Source organism: Neocloeon triangulifer, unplaced genomic scaffold, assembly GCF_031216515.1.
Source record: "Neocloeon triangulifer isolate White Clay Creek 2 clone unplaced genomic scaffold, ASM3121651v1 ptg000009l, whole genome shotgun sequence".
NCBI lineage: Eukaryota > Metazoa > Arthropoda > Insecta > Ephemeroptera > Baetidae > Neocloeon > Neocloeon triangulifer.
Genome location: NW_026775551.1, coordinates 4148612 through 4170692, shown reverse-complemented (window position 1 = coordinate 4170692; position 22081 = coordinate 4148612). Strand labels below are relative to the sequence as shown.

The window sequence follows — 22081 nt, the reverse complement described above, 5'->3', positions numbered from 1 at the left end:
TCTCGAGAGGGTCGACGGCATATGCCGGGAATTCGTGCCCGAGCTTTTTCTTCTACACCACCCCGGCGGCCTAGTTAGGCAACAATTGAATTATACGCGGGCAGAGGGTAAACGTAATTACTAAAAGAAGCTCCGTGCTATCAGGAATATTGATTTCGGGCGTGTTTGCCTTCTTGCTGGCAAAGCTAAGCAATCCCTAATCTATACGAATGGAGAACTCGATCCTTATGATTCAAGCAAATATTAAGTTTGTACCGGTTAAAACAAATTGAATTACTTTTATTGTTAGTAAAACAATAGGTATGATTGAATGAAAAGAAAAATATAAAACTCATATAACCATTCATACTTAAACTAAAAGAGAGAGGGTTTTGCTAACGGCACGATTCATTTTGAAGGTAAATTTTCTCTATATTAAAATTCTTTTAGTTTTTTTTTTAGATGTGCGAGTTCTATGACAATAAGTAATTGAGATTAACTGATTTTTTTATATTTAAAATTAATTCTCATGTGAAATTTCTAAATTAATTTTTGCTCTTCAAATTTGACATGACCAAAGAAGTTGATAAAGATATCAGAAAATCACATTTATATCACCCAAATCAAGATGGTGAAACGGGTAAAACGTATAAAATCAACAGGTATGAAAAATTCACGTTGCATTCTTTTGGGAAAAAGCAAAGAAAATTTAATTTCAGGGTAGAAATTTTAAGCTCCTTATTAAAGACATTATTTGAATAATTTTAGTTTTTTTAAACCATTAAAATTTGCTATAGATTGATTGAATTTTGATCAGGGCCAAAAAACTTATCTTCTTGGTAGTAAACAGAATCAGACCCCATTTCTACGTGACAAAAGAAGAAATGTTGTAATATTTGGCATTTTATTTAAAATATGAAGTATGCAAACATATGTTTTGTAGAAAACACTTTTGAACCACGCAATCCTCCACTTGCTTTGTTTTTTCTTTCTTGCACTCCTTCCAAGAAATGAGAACAAAAAAGCATCAAAATCTGAGCTGACGTATTGCGCCTTTTGCAAAAAAGTTAATCACTTGTAGCTCTTTCTCTCTCAGAAAACACAACAAACGATCCGTGTTCACGCACCTCGCCAAAACTTCTTCTCCAAATAGAAGAGAGCAGCCATTATTTTGCGAAAACACACGCTCATCATTCTGGGTGGCTTTATTGCAGAAAGGTGAAAAAATAAAGAACGAGACCACTTCCCAATATTAAAAGTTATACACAGTTGCATTGATTTTGGCGTGCTCGGCGACGGCGCCTCTGGGCCGCCAGTGTTTATGATAAGGCGGTATAAGTAGAGTGAAGGAGCACGGGTGCCTGCTCATAAAACCTTTCAGCGGGTTGATTAAAAAAGCAATCTCTGCCGACGCCTGATACTCTGAAATATGCGCCCCGACCTCGTTCCCGCTCGCTCCGCCACTTTAAGGACGCATATTGGCTTGTAACCGGTGCAGGAGAACGAGGAAATGACTTTGAAGTAGAAATAAAACGAATCAAACGTTATCGCAGCTCGTTAATCGCAGCAGCGGCGCATAAACTTTTGCAGCGCGCAGAACACGTTTTATGGGGCTGCTCTCGCGCGTATACTTTTCACTACTTTCGCTCCACGGAATGGATCTCGGGCCAAATCAGGGCAGTGTGAGATTGTTCTGCATATTAGAAAATCGATTGCCAAAAGAGGAACTTGGAGTTTGATTGGCAAAGTTGGCTATAATAGCAACGGCGTTCCGTTGATTGAGCAAATCAGTTGCTGAAAATAGATTCATTGGACGCGGTCAATGATTAAGCTCGTAATTTAATACAGACACACTGGAGAAGTTCCTTTCACGATTTTATTTAAAACTTTTCAACATTGATTGAATTCTGTTGATTGAGAATTTGCTTAAATTTTTTAGTTATTTGCATTATGTTTTCAAGATACATCAAAATCTTTCGACGGTTTGATACTTAATTTCAATAAAAGTTGAATGACATGCAAACTGGATTGAATTTTATTTTAAATTCCATATAATAGATATCGCTAAGTGGAAGATTTTATAAATTTTATTTTTATTAAAAAATTAATTAATCATAATTTATCAATTATGTACCATAAATGGAGAATAAATAAATAAATAAAATAAAATAAATAAATAAATATTATTAGAAAAAAACTAACAAATTTTTGTTATATGAATCATAGGAGCAATTTTTTTTTATTAATTTCTTGCAACACTTAATTTTTTGTTTTGAATACTCTAATTTGGTCGCAAGATTCAAATATTCTTTTGCATTCAATAAAGATACATTTTTGGATCTAAAAACCACTAAAAAATTTGAGTTTGTGACTCTTGACTGGTCCGCTTACTCAATTAATACATTTTCTATTCGTCTCACTACCCTTTTCTTATTGTTCCTTGAGGCGGGTTTCGCGACATCTGCAGCCAAATATTTATCGCACCAATAAAGTGAGGCAAGTCAGATTAAATTTCCATCTTCTCTTCTTTATTCCATCACAGAGCAAGGTCTCATTAAATTTAGCGCTCGTTCATTCACTTATCGGATAGCACCGAGTGAGTTGGAGAGTGATGTGATCATTAGTAATAACGACCTGCCACCGCTTCGAGAGGCCACCGACTGCTGGAAATAGCTTTTTGATACGAATAACTCTGCCGTCGGCACACCGAGAAAAATCTCTTTTTTCACGTAACGCGTGCAGAGGCGTTATTGAAGCAGTGAGGAGCAATCAGGTGGAAACTCTATGCTTTGTTCGCGAGCCGAGTGCACACACTTGCGCAATCATTTTTCCGTCTTTTATTACAATAATTGAGCCGCTGCTGTCGCTAGACAAGAAACTGTGGAATGGAATAATAATGATGAGGCTAGTGGGCGACCGTTGATCGTTATTCTCTACAACTATTGCATTGCTTAATAGGGAGATGGAGGCATGAATAATGTCTAACATGTTACATGCAGATTGAGGCCACTTGTAGATATAATGGGAATCAATTTGTAAAATGGAGCGAGTGCGTTAGAAAATTGTAATTCCTGCGAGAAAAATAATAATTATGCATTAAATTGCAAAACATGCACTGCATTTCCATTAAGATCATCTTTCTGCCTGCAATGACAAATAAAAATATTTTGAGGGCGATCCAAAAGCCTAACCTGGCCCAGGCTAACTTGACTTAGCCCCGGGCTAACTTAGCCCACCAGCAAAATTGAATGGCGGGTTAAATAAGCCTGGGCCAGGTTAATTTAGCCTGGGCCAAGTTAGCCTTTTGGATCGCCCTCATTGTAATTGTATTTTTTTGTGATCAAATTTTCTTGCCTCTCATCATTCCCTTTTTCATCTTCAACTTTCAGTCTCTTAATTGATTATGAGGATTTTCTGAAGAATGCCAGTTCTGCAAAAACCATTAAAGTAATTAAGGTGTTCAAAATAATTAAATTATCAAAATGTTATTAGAAACGGTGTTTTGTTTTGTTTGTTTGTTTTTCATTTTCAATATAATCGCATTTGCAATACAAAATTTTTGCTCTTAATTTCAAATAATAAAAAATAATAGTATCTCATAAAATTACTTATTGAGTAATTGTAAATTGGAACGTTTTGAAGTATGAATATGCCCCTTTAAAGTCACATCATCTCAAGCAGCGCATTATTTCAATGCAGTCTGTTAAGATATTGCAAATTTCACCACGTCTCGCTTCGTTTCCGAGGCGCTGCAAACGACACGAGAAGAGCCTCGCCAACGTTCTCTCTTTATCAAATGAAATTTCTCCATTCCGAGAGTTGAGAGTTGCGAAGCACTGGTGTCTGCTTTGATAAATAAATTCCGTGTCTTATCTGCAAAATTATTACCTGCTGCAGCGTGCACGCTTCTCTATACTCGCGCACACACGTACCATAAAGTGCCTACGTATGCAGGAAAATATAGAGACGGCGCGTGTAAATTAGCTCAAATAAGTTGTGAAACATGCGACATTATTCTGCGGCGACCGTTATGCCTGTGCGATAATTACGCGCAATAATTGCAGCCAACCGGGTGTATGCAAATGAAAGGAGTCGCTCTGCTTCTTGTCTCTATTACGACGCCAATGACAAATTGCTCGACGGCGCGAGGCACGCAACCCGCCTGGCACGGTAATTAGACCTTGGTTCGTTCGCACGCGTGCGAGGGGTGTTATTAGTACTCTCTGTGTGTACATGTAGGGAAAAACGCACGAATATGCGGGTATGATTAAGCACAGACTGTCACTCACTCCGACACTTCGCCGTCTTTGATGTGCAAACCAGTGCAGATTTCCAGCTCCTATTGCAAAGCTAAGTTTGGAAAGGGTTATTACTTGAAAGCTAATGGGATAATCAAAGCAAAATAGATCATTGATAATTTTAAATTTGGTTTACAATTAACGCTTTTTATTATTGTTGTTTATTCGTCCAAATTGTTACATAACATTGTTTACATTCAACTGATGAAAACTGAAAACAATTTATTTGAAATTGTTCTATAAAATATTATTTCAGATCAATAATAATTTCTTTTCGCTAAACTCATTGACAATATCTTGGCTCACTATTTATTCAAGCAACAGATAATTAAAAATTAAGTTTCAAAATTAATAAAAACAAACGGTTGCTATTCTTCGAATTATTATTTATCACGTGAGAAAAAAAAGTGTAAAATTGTAGTCTTTTTTCGTATTTCACTTAACACATCATGTGTGCTCTCGACCCTTCACATATTCGCCAAACAAAACACGCTCCGGCCAAAATTATGGGCGAGCGGGAGCATTTTCGAGGACGGCGGCGGCACTCCCAAAATTCCATTGGAGCGAAAGTTTTACTTGTTGAAAGCACGAGAGCGGCGGCTGCTGTTGGGACCAGTGGTCAATACGTTCACGTCCTAATGCACCTTTAGTCCTCTGTGTTATTGTTGCCGAGGGACGAGGAAGGACGCGCTCGGCGGGTCAGCCTAATGCACAGGGTGCGTGTAATGCATTAGGTATGCCGTAATGTAGCTTGGCATCTGCCGCCTGCACGCAAGCAGCCTGCAAGACCGGCCAAGGCGCGCTAGTTCGTACAAGTGATGTGTGCTGGACGGACGTTGGTGGTTTGCGAGAGAGTTAATCCAATGCATTAACGTGTCGCATGCGAATGACCTGGAAAATTGGTCCATTTACGCTCCGACGACCAGTCATGGATGCGCAAGGCAGATTAATTCCACGTTTCCGATTGGCTCTGAAATTTCTTTTGAATTTGTTGAGGAGAAAGTTTGAAAATTAACATTCTAATTGCACAAAATAATATCTAGACTTTATTTAATAGGGTATATTATTTATTAATTAAATAACAACTGGTCCATATGTAACTTTAAAAAATTGTTCTGTTAAAATAATTTTAATGCTACATCAAACCTGCATCAAACAATAAGATCAAGTTTTGAATTTAAATTTAACAAGTTCTAAATATATATTTTTCCTTTTTTTAACAAAAAAAAAAAAATATCCTTTAATATTTAAAATTATTTTTTAATCATTTATTTGTTTTATCATATAATAAACACACTAAAAATTATAATATTTATTTTATTTACATATTCATAAAATCGATTTCATGTCATAGAATACCAGATTTGAGAGCAGAATATATATTTTTAATGTTTATTTTCAAATTAATTATTATATTGGCTCTGAGAATTTGCCAGATCCATATAATCATTTTTAAATAAGAGATAAATTCGAGTTCTCTAGGGGTGTGGCAAAAATGAACAATCCATAATGAATTCTACAAAGTTAAACTTAATTAACCATATATTCGTGCCACGAACATGCGTCTCTCTTAGACAAGACGCCAAACAAGCGCGATATGGCTGCAAATAGAAACGCAAGATTGCCTCGCGGCGGAGATGTTTTGTGTGTGTGGGGATGCGTGTAAATGGCGTGGCACATGCACATTATGCAAATAATCTGCTCGCTTTCGCTCCCTCGCTCGTCTGCGAGCGAATTTGCGAATGGAGAGAGAGAGACGCGCGCGCGGAGAGTGATTAAGAAAAGGGCGGCGCGCGCGATTATGATGGCGTGCTTCTTGTAACCACAACTTTATTAGAGCTGTCTGCGTGAGGCTGCGGGGTGCGTGCCTTGGCGCTCGCAGGACAGATAATAATGCCGCCCAAACACCCCAAGCACGTCCTAAAACCAACTCTAGCCGCAAAAGGCTCAAAGATATTCCGAACTGTAAGTATGTAATACCGAAAGGAAAAAGTTTTGTCACCGCGGAAAGTTATAGCATCGTGAGAAGATCAAAATAATCTTGATAAAAGCTAAATAAGTTATGAAATTTGAGATCACTTTTCCTTTCCTCAGGCTTTCAATTAAATAATATCGATTGAAAATTAATATATTTATTTCCTTAAATGAAAACATAATTATTAAAAAAAAGATATTAATGGCGTTTTTCCCAAAAAAATCTGAGCTTTTTTAAAGATTAATATATTTTACAGCTCATCTATTGAATAATGGGCGAAATTCTTCCAGAACTGGTCTTTTATTCATAATTCATATAAAGCATTTAATTGAAAGGAAAAATATGATTCCGCAATAAATTGAGATTTTTTACTATCAAAATTTGTTGTGTAATTTTTTATGCCTCAAAACTTCTATTTTTCCCTCTCATATGCTTCATTGAATACCATTTCCAATTTAATCAAACTTTTCTTATTATTTGATCAAATACAATACTTACAATAGGAGGAAAATATCACGGCTGAAGAGATAAATATAAAAATATTCTTTCTCTCTCACTTACACAGTGCAAAAGCAGGCGATGATAGGGCACTCAATGGAAAAAGTTTTAAGCTGCTGCCGGAAAATTACACAAAAGCGGCTCGCACGGCAAGAGCAAAAGAAAGTTTGATAAATTTTTCCCGACAGCACCTCGAAAACAGAAATAAAGAGCAGATCCCGCTCGCGCCACTCCCATTAAATTGTAAATGCATAGTTGAGCAATTTGCCCGACGAGATAATGGAATTTCGCGAGCGCTCTCTGGCCGGACGGGCCGAGCTGGTGACGAAATTTATTTGCAACAGACATGAGCTACTCTCATTCGCGCGCGCATTGTTATTCAGGCAGCGGGCATAATTCGATTTTCCCGGTGGTGGCTGCATGAGCTGCTGAAAAGAGCGTTTTTCTCTGGACGCACGGCGCGCACGCAAGCTGCCAGAGAAAAACGTGTTTTTCATTCGGCAGATGAAGATAAAGGAGCTTTAAGACAGTGCTTTTAAGTCAGGCGAGGAGGAAAATTTTCCATCACAATGATTGCGCGAGCGTGGATATTTTCTCTCCGCTTTTTTGCAGCACGTCACGCGGCCAACAGTATTTCTCAATTTGAGCAGACACCTGCAGCTTTCGTTCCGTTCCATTTGTTGGCCACACTGCCGCTGGACACGCGTCTATTTGTTTTCCTTACGTTCCGCCGACTCCCTACACCGTGCCCGTCTTAATTTACATAAGATATTTCCGGGGTCTGCCCTACTGAAAGATTGTCGTAGATTTGGATTTGCGGCCTGAGAAAACCAAGCGCGGAGAGCTTAATTATTCATCAACAATTATGTTGTTCTGATTATATCATTATGAGTCTAACCAATTGACCAAAGCATCGATCGGTTGGCAAAGAGTCATTTTTTTTAATTTTTTTTTTTTTTTAAATAAAAAATTTGCAAAAGTTAATTTGTGAATTTTGCACTTTTACCGATGGTTTAATCTTCATTCCGAAAAAATACGCATCTGCTGTGGCCAAATTTAGTTTTTTATGAATGATAAATTTATAAAGGAAGAAATTAAAAACAGACCATTTTGACTATTGGCTAAATTTGACATATTCAGGCTTCATCTATGCAAATTTATATTAATGAATAATTCCGAAAAAATTGTTCCCACCTGCTAGGACAATTTAAAAAAAGCCTTTTCAAAGATGGAATATTTCTCTATAATTTTATTAATACATAATTATGGCCTCTAGAATAAGACCTCTGAACCATTTGAACAGCTAGGGTTGAAGAGGGCGGAAGAGGGGATATCAATTGTTTAGGTTCTGGCCGTTTTATTGTTTTTCAAATAGAATCTGATTTTGAAGTTACGTTTTCCTGGAAAAATTTGAATTTTTTTCCGCCAAACCTTTTCACCTGATTGTTTGCTAAGAAATCCACGAGCCTTTTTCCAATTTACGGGTATGCATTTTAAACAAACCTTAAATTTTCCTGTATTTTCTCGTTTAAATATTAATTAAAAATTGAATTATGCTTCAGGAATAAACTTTTAAAAAGTCTATTATTGCAATTTATTGCTGTTTTTCCAAATTATTACATCACAGTGTTCACATTGAATTGTTAAAAAATTAATTAAAAAAAAAATATTATTATTTTTAAATGTTATTCAATTTTAACTACTTTTCAAAATGTAATATTTATGATATTTTTATAACATAAAACATGTCATCTGCAATTTTTATTAATATGTTGATAAAAACTTTCCCCTGATTTTTTTTATTATTTATTAACAATTTTTTAAGAATTTTATTCGTTTTGGCAACATTTTCGAATTCATTGAAGATAAAAGAAACGGCGTTGCACAGACATAATGTGTACGCACGTGTAGGTGTATTAAAATAGAGCCAGTGGGTAGAAATAATGATGCCACGGCTCAATGAGCGCTTTTACGAGTGCACACACAGAATATAAAAGCTTGGGGCTCTTAAGTTGGGCACAGTGGCGCACGACATAGTGAGGGAGACACAATGGAACGAGAGAGAGGCACCACCGCACGTCGCATTCTTTCCTGAAAGAAACCTCCAACCTGCGCAACAATGGTCGACACACTCGGCGAAGGCTGAGGGCCTGTGCAGGAAAAAGAGAAAAGCCCGTCTTGAGAGGTGAATTCGGCCGGCCGGTCGTTTTTCGCCGGGGTGAAAATATAAATGATGATCAGAGCGAGGGATGCGAACGAATGTGGTGGCGCAGGATATTGGCCTCGCAGTTCAAAAGATACTCAATCCTGCCGGGAGAGAGTCCTTCCCTCATTCAAAGGACGACTAATTCCCTTTGAAAGCTTCTCTCGCTCTTCCAAAACCTGCAGAAAGAGAGATTTGTGTACCTGAAGCTGCAACTTTTGCTCTGCGAATCATAATGACGAGATTCAGAACGGCGGAAATATGGGGAAACGAGAGACGTGTGCATTCAAAAGAATCGTAATCAAATGAAGCCATAAGTCGTCGTCGGCATTCGTGGCTGCATCAGGGGGATGGAATAAAATAAAAAGATTTTGGATGAAATAAAAAACGGTCGCGTCGCAACCTCTACTTTTGTCTGCGGTGGGCGCGGAATCCTTTCAAGTATGCTTTGACTCGTATCAATTATCATGCCGTCGGGATGGTATTAAATTTATATCTGACTCAATTTCCACTTGTTACTGTTGTTAAAATTTCTCTTAAAAATATAATTGAAAAATTTATTTAATTTACTTTGCCTAATTTTATTTATTAATATTAAAATTAAATTAAGATTTCTGTTCCCTTAATAATCCCTCACCAATAATTTTATAGAATTTTTTAAGAGGTTTTTAGGGTATTTATCAAACTGAGCGAGATAAACTTGTCTTTAAAGAATGGAATACATACTTAAATTTTTACTTTTAATTAAAATAAAGGTAAAAATTTTGTGTCATTTAAATTTTATTTCTTAATTAAAAGTAAAAATGCTGGTAATATATTCCTTATTCAAAAGCCAAGTTTTTCTCGCACAGTTTCTGTAAAACAACGTAAAAACCTATTAAAAATTAAACCCTGAAACTGCTTCACACTTTGCAACACAAAGACACTTCCCTACACTAATGAGAACAGAAAAAACACACGCACACTAACAACTATAGAAGAATTTTATAGAACTGCAAATAATTGCAAACAATGTAAAAATGAAATTCTTATGAATTTTGAGCATTAACATAAGTTTGGAGCGATATGGTTTGCAAGGATGTTTTCAAACACAATAAATTTTTAACTTTAAGCTCGAGCAACTTTTTACTTTTAATATTTATTTTTTTTCTATGAAGACAACTTTAACAAAAAGAATCCCTTTGATTTCAGGTTTGCTGGCACTGAGTTTGCAAGGGCCCGTGTTCATCCAAGAGCCGCCCTCGTCGGTGGACTTTTCCAACTCGACGGGCACCATCCTCGGCTGCTCTGCCCTCGGCAATCCGCCGCCCACGGTCACCTGGCTCGACGCCTCGAACCGCGAGTTGCCCACCGTGATCCGCTACAGGTAGGCGCCATTCTGCTCAAGAGCACTCTTCTTTTACTTGCACACCATAAGTGCTCCTATTTGCAATGCAAATTCAAGAGGGGTTGGGTGCTCAGTCGGCGGCACGGCTCAATCTTGAAACTGACGAGAGAGCAAACACCAATTAACCGACTTAATTATCTCCGAAGAATTGCGTTAACGTCATGGTGGTCTTGTTAATGCGCCGCCTCGTTTGGCCTGGCGCCAGAATTGAAAAAAAAACTCTGCTAAAATGACGAAAAGAAAAGAAAAATTTTCATAAAATGTATAGCGGTTTAATTTTTTTTTTTATCATTTGGCTATTTTCAGTTCCCTTTGTTTTTTTGCAAATAATTTTGGCAAGTTATGAGCCGTGCTCATTCTTGGCACGTATATGAACGTTGTTTGTTTTTATAACTTGGCTGCGACGCTTTAATTGATAAAATCATACAAGGCGCGCGCATCGCTCATTCTCTCACTCCTTTTTCATTTGTTTCCCCCGAGCTGCGATAATAACCGGCTGACGAGTTTGACGCTTTTATTAACCTTTTGTTCCACTTGGCGCAACACAAAGACCATTCATATTCTTTAGCCCCGCCGCCCGGGTTTTATTAAAAGAGATTAATGTCTGTCCGCGTGCGTATACTTTGTGCGGAAAAATTGCTCTACGTTGACATTTGTGATAAAGATGAATGCGGCGGAGGTTTCATGAAGAAAGGAGAGGAAAGAAAGGGGCAACTTATTTTTCCTGCTTGAGCAATTTGCTCTCGTATCACCGGCATGATATGCCCAAGGAGCTCTCTGACGTCAATTATACCTATAAATGGAATGCAAACGTCACAAATATTATATGAAAAGAAATTGCGACTCATGTTTTGGAAATAAATAGAGCGTCAAAATCCTCTGCTAAAAAAGTTCATTTCCTTTTTTAGTGAAAGAAGGAAAATGGTTTAAATAGACTGTTGTGTATTGATATGGGCAGAGACAAATTTCATAAACTTCAAATACAACTAATAAAGTTAAATAAAAATTGAATTTTTATATACAAATTTTTTGTAATGTGCGAAGTGACTAGAATCCTTGATAGCTTTAGTAAGACGAAATCAAGACCTTATGAGAAATTAATAGTATAAATCAGTATTAATATAATTTATTATTATTTAAAGCAGGGAGTCTCTACGAATAAATATTATTAACCAATTATATTTGCTCTTAGAAATTTGAATATATATTATTTGTTCTTCACTAAGCTTCTTTCGGCTAACAAAATAATAATATACTAAATGGAAGAAAGATATAAATTATATATTTGTCGCAAAGAAAAGTGTAAATAAATTTCCTTATTTATTTATCCATTCATTAAACTGTTTATCACATATTTTTTATTGGTGGAAATTATTGTTATTATATTGTTTATTTGTCCATATTGTGAGTAAAATTTTTTTCGTAGAGATTATAATTGCAGATTAAAATTAATTATAATTAATCCAATTGAAAGCTATAGTAAAATGAGAGTTGCTATGCTAGAATTTTTTTCAAATTTTAATTATAAAAAGCACTTAGCAAGCTCAAATATTGCCTAGATTTCCCCTGGGCTTCAATTAATCTGCTAAACAATATCCCATTAATATAATTAGCTGAAATCAACGCAAGGACAAACTATATTGAAACCTATTTGTATATATTTTCATACGAATGGAGAGCAAAAACGAGATGAGTAGAAATCAAAACCCAAAGTTAGCAAAATGAGCCTGGGGCAATGTTAACCCACCGCATATGTATGAGGAAGTTTGAAATTGAAATCGTAGATGCGGCGGGGTGAGGGCGACGATGATTAAAAATGGTGCGAGTCGGCAAACGGGCGTTCGGATCAGCAGAGAGCAGGTCTTTGAAATGGAAACTGCGCTGCTCACGGATGACTAACTGAACTGCGAGATAGGGATTAAGGTCACACGGTTTGATTACTCGCCGGCGCGGTGTGCGATTCGCCGAGCCTGTTTAAGGTGCATGTCATATAAATGTGATACACGGCCACTCTCTGTGCAGCCAGACTTCTGTGCGACGAGGAGTCGAGATTTACATACACACACGGCGAAAGGGTTGTTCATTCCGAGTGATGGATGCCGCCGAGTGCCGCAGCCCATCCGCAGGCCGGCTTAATAGTGCTCTCGGTTAATGGCCCCTTTTAAATTGTGCGCCGTATTATATGAAATTATAAGCCGCGGGTGCTGCTCGTAAACACACACGCAGATATGATTTAATTGCCTCTTTTCATTCGCGCTCTTTTACGGCTTTTGTTTTTAATTATTGCGCCAAAATAAAGTTCGCAGGTAATAAAGCGGCATGACAGAAGTAATAGTTCTCGCTTGCCAGATGTAAAAAAAGGGAATTCTAGAGTTAGTTTACAAAGGCGGACATTAAGAAAAATTTTACACTGTTATCGTGATTTTTATCATTTAATGCTTCTGCATCGAAGAAGAAAGAAGCACAAAACAGGAAAGTGACGATATGATAACTTTGGCGCTATTTCTCGTTTAAATATAATTAAAGTAATTATGGCATTAATATAATTATTTTAATAACAATATTGCACTGGGTTTAAAATAAGTACAGTCGTCGTGTCTCACAAATCGTTATTCCAGTTATGCCGGTTTATCATTAGGTTCAACGTCAAACACATATTAAGAAATTAATTTAATTAATATTCAAAAATTTTAAATTAACAAGACATTTGGACACACAATATTTATCTTATGCATTTGAATCAGCATTGGATTTATATATAATATCTTTAAGATCCTACAATTATATTATGTATTTAATAAAATAAAAAAAAACAATAAAAATATTTAGAAATAATAATTAAAAAAAAAATATTGTGAAGAAAAATCTAAAAGCTCCTGGTAAATTAAATAGTTATGATAAATGGTCATCAATAGAAAAAAAATAATAAAGAAACCCAGTACATTAAATAAATATTCTAGACAAAAAAATTCACCATCGTTTTTATGCACTAAAGAAGTAATTTATGAGCCTATAATTCCACACAGTGAAATGTGCTAATTGCATAATCCCATTGATCTTTCAAGCTGCGTCGTAAATAATCGCGGATAATGTAGTTGGTGTGCAGTGCACGCGCCACGTTGGGAATATTTACATTTCAAATTACACCTCGCGCGCTTCCACCGCCACCACCGACGACGACGACAGCGTTAAAAATATTTTAATTTCGCCTTGCGCTCTCTTACTTGCGACACACAAAAAAACTCAATAATTAATGAAAGCTATTTGCATAATAACACCATCACGCCGCACAATGTACGAAAAAAAATACGTAGTCGAGAGTGTAGCGCATTCACTTTTGCAACGCAAAGAGTTTTAAAAACACATCAGCGGAAGAGGCGGCGGCGCAGCTCATCAGCACCGCCAGCGCTCTCGCACCCTGTATATTTCATATTTATGGACGAGATGCAAACGAGCTTAATGGAATACATTTTAATATAAATCCACTCAAAGGCTTTTTCGCCGTTGCGCTGCTGCTGGCGTCGAAAAAAAAGTGCGGACGACGATAAGTGCAAAAAGTGCGGAGGCTTGATGGCTTTTGTTTTTATCACTGATGAGCCGTCGCTGCATTTTACTCATTACACATGTTGGCAGAATTAAAATTAACAAAGAAATATTTATTCATTTACTTTAACACCACGTGGGAAATTTCAGTACAAAATATATTTATATTTAAAGTAAAAATATAGCTAATTTAGAATAGTTGATTATCTATAACTAGCATTTACAAATAGTCGTAAATAATGTTTTATTAATTTGATAATTTATAAATTAAAATTAATTTTTTTTATTTATTAATTATTTTATTGTTAGAGCGTTGAATTTATTTCACACTTGCAGTAATTTTAGTCAATTTAAAATAAACATAAATATTTTTATTTATTTAAAATCAACTGTTGAACATTTTTCAGCGCAAGAGAAGACAATTTAATTAAGCAGTTTTAGGATAGTGGAGAAATCTAACAACTTCATATCATAAATTTCCAAGGCTTGCTCTTTTCTGTAATTTGTTGATTATCTCTTTCTTGAAATCCATCAAAGATTGAAATACTTAATTATGGATGGTGCATTTTGGGCAGAGACATGATTATCGCATCTTGCGCGCCATATTTCATGTTTAATTCAATTAATTCGGTTTCAAAATGCAATTTCCTCTCATTTCTGATTCAAACATATAGAAATGTAACCTGCTGCTTAAAAATTTCTGCACATTACCTCGAAGCCAAAGTCACTCGGAGCTAAAAGCAGCTCTCGCAAAAATACACTTCCGAGGTTAACGAGAAAAATTTCATTATTTTTGCCAACCTCGGTGCGCCGGAGAAAATTTTCTTTGGCAATCTTCAAAGCAGATTTTTTATCCCTCACACGAGGTTTAACACGGTGTGCGAGTGGTGCGGCTGGATATTTATTCCGTCTATGTAGTCGGAAGGTGTGAGCGTATTTATTCTGCAGCTTTATGAACACGGCACTCATTACCGCGAGCAGAGACGCCGCACCTGCCGCTACTTTTGCTGCGCGTTTAATGCACACGGCACTTGGTGCGAAAAGTGGCGCTCCTTGCATGTTTGTTTTTGCACGACTAAATCCAGGCTAAGCGCATATTTAATCCTGAAAAATTAGACGCTTTAAATCCCGGTTATGTTAATTTCGGTTCGCACCCTTTTCACAGGGGGTTATGAAAAAAATTTTGAAATATATATCAGGAGAATTAAGTCGGCATATAAATTTATGTTACTTGCAACACCGTGTTGGATTTGAGAATTTCAAAAAAAAAAGTTTAAATATTTAAATAACAGTTTTAATACAACATTCCTCTATAAAATGGGGAGAAATCCTGAGAAATTTAAGAAAAAATATCAATAAAATAAAATCGAGGCTAAATTATTTGCACACTTTGTAGAATTTGTTGCAATGTTCACTCTGATTTATTTTACTGCTCTAAATTATTCCAGATTATATTCAAAATTATATTCCTATAAAAAAATTTATGCCAACGCAAACTATTAATATACAATTCTTTTTCAAAAATGTAGATGCAAAAAATTTGGTAAATTAATTTTTGTGTATAAATCATCTTTATTCATGCTATTTTTCCTCCCTAAAGATATTGTTTGGGAGTGTAAATATGAAGAAATATTTGAAATTTTTAAATGCAATTGGAAATTTAAGACTCCATAATTATCAGCAGTTAGCCTCGGTTGATTAATATTGATTTTATTTAAAAATGTACACGAACCAACAAAAATGTGCGTGAAAGAATAGCGAGTGACTTAAATTTTCGAGTTTGGCTCGTTTTTTCTAGATTTTTGTCTGGCAAAGACAAAAATTGCGTAGTTGCTGTGCTGGCAATCCTAATCCGCCCCTGGAGAGTGCGTTAGTGAGAAGGGCAAAATTAATGAAAACACTGCACGATGGAGTAAGTCATGCGTTGATAATTGGTTTAATTATACACGCACATATACAAGTTTGCCGGGAAAAAGGTCGTTTGCTGCGCATGCAGCTTTTGCTCCATTTTCTCCGCACGGGGTATTTTCAAATACAAACATGTACCGAACGCGCAATGTACTTTGTGTGTACCAGCGTTATATGCTCGTTCACCTACCTTCTCACTCGAAAGAGCTTCCAGGCGGCAAAATCGCTTACACAGAGGCGCGTAATTATCCAATTAGCCGCCGTGGAATTATTAATGCTGCCACTCTATTACCGGTGAGCTGCAAAGTTATTCAAGCGTGATATTAATTTGATTAGAATTTATTGAACCTGCTTATATGTTTCATTTTTTTCCCAATTAGCTCAAGTAATTTTGAAATATGTAGAAATTATTCACCATTTTTTTATTAGCAAAAATATCAATATCAGAATCTACAAAATTAACTTTTTTCTAATTGTAAAATATTTAGTAATGATGTTGAAAATAAGCAATTCACCAGAGCTCTTGGCAGGACACAATCAAAGAGGAATAATTAATTAAAATTAAATTGGGTGGATCCAGGTATGATTTGGGTGTGATTGTTGATGAAAAGTTACCATTTTGAAATTCATGTATGTTGTTGGGGTTGGAAAAAGGTGCTTCCTCCTAAATTTTCAGCTAAAAATATTGGGTGCTTTTCCGGGAAATCAGATTTATCCAAAAACACTAAAATACCAATATCTCTGCTCCTACTAAGAATAAACGTATGCTCTTTTCACGTTCAGACGTAACTTTTTACGCCCGACAACTTTGCCGTTGACAAATTTGGTAACTTTTCATCAACAATCACACCCAAATCATTCCTGGATCCACCCAATTATAAAATGAAAATACAGGAAATAAAATGCAAGGTAGAATTAAAAAGTTTGAAATTGTTTAAGCTATTATTATAATTAAGTGAATTTGCAAATTATAAAATAACACTGATAAATCACAATTATTTAATTCAAAGCTGTTTAAACCATTAAATGCAACCTGCATTTATTTCTCTTTCATTTCAAATTTGTTAATTTCATTTACATAAACACGTCCTTATTATTGATGTGTTTATTCGTTGCCAAAATCAACAATTCGCCAATGAAAATACGCGTTTGCAAATAAACATTCAAGAATAACATTAACTCGCGTTTGGTAATCAATAAAGGCCGATGACGCAACTTGCTCCCAATCAGGCTAATTAGCCGGTGTGCAATCAGGTGATCGGCAGCACGCTCGACGCATAAGACTCGTCGCAATTCCCTCATGAACTAAAAGCGCAAATGGAGCAAATGTTGCATCAGCAAGGCTCACTGCTGCGGAAATTTTGTCAAGATGCAATTTTCACCTCAGCTTGAGATATTTTGCAATTTCGCAAAGATACAGTTTGCTTAATATAACAAGTACCGGCATCAAAATAATAAATTTTATTAATTTTGGTGTCTTTTTTTTAAATATTAAGTTCAAAATTTGGAGTTTTTAGCTTTCATCGACTTGCTGTTAAATTTGATTGAATGTAAAAAGTTTGCCTGGAAATCACAAACAATTTGCAAAAAAAATATATTCATAGAATTAAAATTTTATTGACTTTCGGATTCTGCTTTGAAGGTCCACAAAAGGAAATTCTAGCGGAAAAAATTTATTTAAAAATATCTGAAATTTGAAAAAAACTAATAACTCTCTGGCATTTAATTTTCATTCCTAATTAATTTTTTATTATCAGATAAAAAGTTTTCGTTCTTTTTTTTAATTAAAAAAGGCCAAGTAACATCTGGCAGACAGCAGAACGCAAATAACTATAAAAAATGTCTGTCCATCCAACCGCCTGGCTCACATAAGGTGAAAATCATCGCACTATTATTACGAAAGAGGTTTTTACAACTGGCATTCTTTGGCGGTCGTATTTTGGCGGTGTAGACAAATGACAAAAAAGGCTCGCGGCAGAGACAAATATTTTACGATTGCGATGCCCGGCATCAGCACAATATTTCATTTTGCGTGGCTGAAAGAGGAAAAGCAAGAGGCCCTTTTCTCCCTCACAGCCCAAAGGCGTTGCAGCGACCTAAGAGAATGGAATAAACGTCTGCGCGTGGATAATTGCGTCAAATTCTTCGAAGTTTGTTATTTGCTCCGCGCCGATTTACAAAGAGAGGGCCTGTTAAAATTTCCGCCCTTGGCGAAAAGTGAGCCTTTGCGGCGCATCTCGTTTCTCACAAGGCTAGGGTGTTTTGTGCGAGTCGCAAGAATAAAAATAACCATCTGGCTGAGGGGAATAATGATGTCCTCGATATTCGAGGGGATTGAAACTTATACCTTTATCAAATCGTATTCTGCCTCGCAGGAAATTGGCATCCTTTATCAAACTTATCGAAAGTCACTACGACATTTCGTCCAATTTTCTGCAGTGCTCTCCTTTTCCACAATGTCAAAAAGACTGCTACACGTTGAGCGTGTTTGGTACGGATGAAAAATTGGAAAAACCTGCACGCTTGGATGTTGAGCGTATTGCACAAGAAGGATCGTTTTAGAAAAGTTTAATAAAATTATCCTATTATTCTGCATTTTATTTTATCATCGCTTTTCTTTTACTCAAATGCATCCATGTAATTTACACATTTTGGATAATAACAATTAATTAAATAACTTCATTTATCTCTACGACATTACTTTTAAGCTCGCACTTTTTGTGCCGATGGATTATTTCCGAATTTTTTACAGCGTACAGCTATTTTTGCGATTGTGTTATAAATTGATGGAGAATAAATTAATATAATTAATATTTAATAATGTTACAGGTAATAATAAAGATCAATTAAATGTCCCAAAATTTTAGAAAATTCAATTCCACAATTAAGAATAACGAATCTGATTGAATTAATTGAACTGAAAATACTAATACGTTATTAAGATGAATTTCACGATCAAGGGTTGATTCATAGTGATTGAATTTAATAAAAAGAGATGCAATAATACTAATAATAATAATAATTACATGGGTTCTGTTCATTGTGTAAAATTAGTAAATAATTTGAAAAACCCATTTTAAAATATTTTAAATTCAAACGTCATGAATTCATGATGAAAAAAGTGTTAGTATCGTTAAAAAAAAATAAATAAATTTACTGCAAAAATAAATTCCTAAACCATTCATTTTATTTTTAATTGATGTTAATCAACTAAACTTCTTTCAATGTAGAACATAGGCCTTGTATTTCATTTAAAATATATAAAAAAAGAAAAAAAATCATTTTTGGTAGACATTTTTTTCCTCACGTGCTTTTCTTTTTAACCGTTCATAGTAATTGTCGATTGAATTAAATAAAAAGAGAGATACAATAATACTAATAACAACTTTTCCTGCTCTGTTTGTATTGAAGTTTGTCAACTAAGCTTTGTAAACATTATTATCTTTTTCAAAATAGAACAGAGACCATGTATTTAATTAAATATAATTTTAATAAAATTTAAAAGGAAATTCAACCTCTCAAAAACCAATTTTTTTATAGAAAATGTTATTCCTCACGTGCTTTTTTCAAAGTTTCATTGTTGTTTTTTTTTCCTGTAAAAGCTGAGATTAACTTAACATGAATAACACGAATGCTTGCAGAGAGATTTTGAGCAATGGCAGCCTCTTCTTTCCACCGTTTCCACCTGAGGAGTACAACCCCGAGGTGCACGCCGCTTCCTACAGATGCAGGGCGACCAACACCGTCGGCTCCATCGTCAGCCGAGAGTGCAAAATCCGCGCAGGTCAGTGCCCTTTGTGTTTCATTTTCCAACACAGCAATATTTGTATAAGCGTCAAAGTGAAAAAGAAAAAAATCCAAATATAATCCTCTGCGTGTTTTCCAGTTTTAATTATCTGAAAGCCGTTTTTCCACTTTTCCCTGTTTGTTCCGATCTCACCCGCATACGGTCGTGCAAATTTCATTCCGCGGATACGAAGCGTCAGCCGCACTCGTGCTGCTACACGTAAACAATAAATTGGTAAATCGAAACCGTGCGAGAGCGAGGCGAAAGCCGATGCTTTGGCAAAAAGTTTTTGCAGTCGCGTCTCTCTTGTCGCTCGCATTGATAAACGAGCCGCGGGCGTTATTTTGCTTCAGCTAATTAAAAGTTAGTTAATGAGCTTTGGGACTTTTACTGCCTTTGTTTGTCTCCGCGCTGGCTGACAGGCATCGTCAATATAGCCCTTTTCCCTCTGTGTCGCGCCTATTATTATGCATCACTGCTACACATCCCTTACAACACTCTGATTTCCTTTGCTCTGCTTTACAAAACAAAGCACGCCACCAGAATCACTGGCAAAACTACGTGTTTATTTATACACACACAAACATATGAATGAGCATGATTTTAGGACAAGTAAAGCTTTGTTAACAAAAAACCTGCAGTCTAAAATTTATCTGATGCTTGATAGTTTTAGTTATTCTCATCTTGATTTTATGTTCCATTGGACGCAGTAGATGTTATTAAATCTTTAACTAGTTTCAAGACAAAAAGTGTTATTTTATATCTGAGAATGTAAAGATTAAGATTTATTATATCAAACGCAGTTTATTTTCTCAAAATCCTCAAAATATTTAATTAAACGTTAACAATGTGATGTATTATTATTGTTGTTTTGTCCAAATTGTTACATCACATTGTTTACAATTTGTAAAGTTTCGAAGAAAAAACAATTTTGTGTTAGAATTTCATGACCGAGAGTTGAATTCATTGTGATATGAATTTTAAATCAGCTTTCCTGGATGGGTTTTGTGAGTTGTTTATTGTTTAAGAAAAATCAATATCCCTGTTCAACATGTTTCAGCTGCGGACTGCAGCCATAATTCATAGGCTTTGAAATCATTTTGACAAGGATTAGAACAAAATTCAAATCTTTTTAGATAATATTTTTCTTGCTAATTAATATTTTTATTTTTTGTTACATATAATTTTAAGAATACATTTTCACACAAAACAATTACTAACACAAATTTGACACTTGAATTCAACTTTTTTTAACAAATAAATTTTTTTGATAATTTTCGTCGGTTAAAAATTGTTATTATCTTAAACAATAAACAACTTTGACAAAACCCATCGAGGAAAGCTGATTTCAAAATTGAAATCACCAACAATAATAACAATAACAACAATAGTTTACTGGCAATTTATTTAAAATAATTTAGAGTCTGCGGTCAAATTAATAATATAAAAAAAACGTTGAATACAAATATATTTTGAATACTACAGATCAATCAACTTTTCCACGATGGCGTAATTCTTTTCATTCTTTCTGTCGCACATTCATTTTCAGCAAGCAATTAATCAACTTACTGTGCGTTCTAGTGTAATTCACATTCCTTTTTCCCACAAAGCTCTCGTCATAATATATTTATTTCCATCTGCGAAAATTCCAAATTTCTGCTGAATGGCGCGCCGCGCGAGACTAATGAAGGCATTAGAGGACAGCAGGTGATTTATCACCAAAGTGCGGTTGCTCTTAATCATGGGGGCTTCAACGGCGGCATTACGGCGAGTGAGTGAGGCAGAGTGTGTATCACAGGGCGCTGGGCGTGTCACCCTTTGCAGAAATTAATGGCTCAAGGTGCGACACAATAACTTAATAACACCAGCACGCGCCCGCCGCGTACACGTGTCCGCGGCTTGTGCACAAACTTCGCTAAACCTTTAAAACTTTTTGTCTCACACATCTCATGATTATCGTAAAATATAAATGTCACATTGAGCCTTTCAAAAAACCTTTTTGCATATAAAAAATACGTTTAATTTTACGGTTTAAGTTTAATCCGTTTTTATGCTTAAATTATATGTTATTATGTATAAACGGTTTATGTAACCTGTAAATCAGACTTTTTGAAGATGAAATTATTGAATTTATTTTACATAAAAAAAATAGTAACCATTTAATTTTAGGGAAATATTTTTGTTGTGACGAATCAAATTTTATAAATAAATTCTAGATTGAGACGTCTTTATTCTCAGATAAAGACATCTTTTATCTCAGATAAAGACATCTTTTTTCTCGGATAAAGACATCTTTTTTCTCAGATAAAGACATCTTTTTTCTATGATAAAGTCATCTTTTTTCTCAGATTGAGACATCTTTTTTCGCAGATAAAGTCAACTTTTTCTATGATAAAGACATCTTTTTTCTCAGATTGAGGCGTCTTTATTCCCAGATAAAGACATCTTTATTCTCAGATAAAGACATCTTTTTTCTCAGATTGAGACATCTTTTTTCTCAGAT

The 22081-nt window shown here is 35.4% G+C and overlaps 1 protein-coding gene across 7 annotated transcripts in view; it reads left to right on the top strand.

Moving 5' to 3' along the window:
- The window catches only part of LOC132195450 (cell adhesion molecule Dscam2-like), an 82293-nt gene that overhangs the window by 42942 nt on the left and 17270 nt on the right, over nucleotides 1-22081 (top strand). For 6 of the 7 annotated variants that reach the window (XM_059617453.1, XM_059617452.1, XM_059617451.1 and 3 more), the window contains exons 3-4: nucleotides 10145-10319; nucleotides 19433-19575. In XM_059617453.1, coding sequence (XP_059473436.1) covers nucleotides 10145-10319; nucleotides 19433-19575 — 318 coding nt within the window. Of the gene's footprint in view, nucleotides 1-10144; nucleotides 10320-15963; nucleotides 16086-19432; nucleotides 19576-22081 lie in introns of those variants that run through there. The other variant, XM_059617454.1, reaches the window with a different exon arrangement.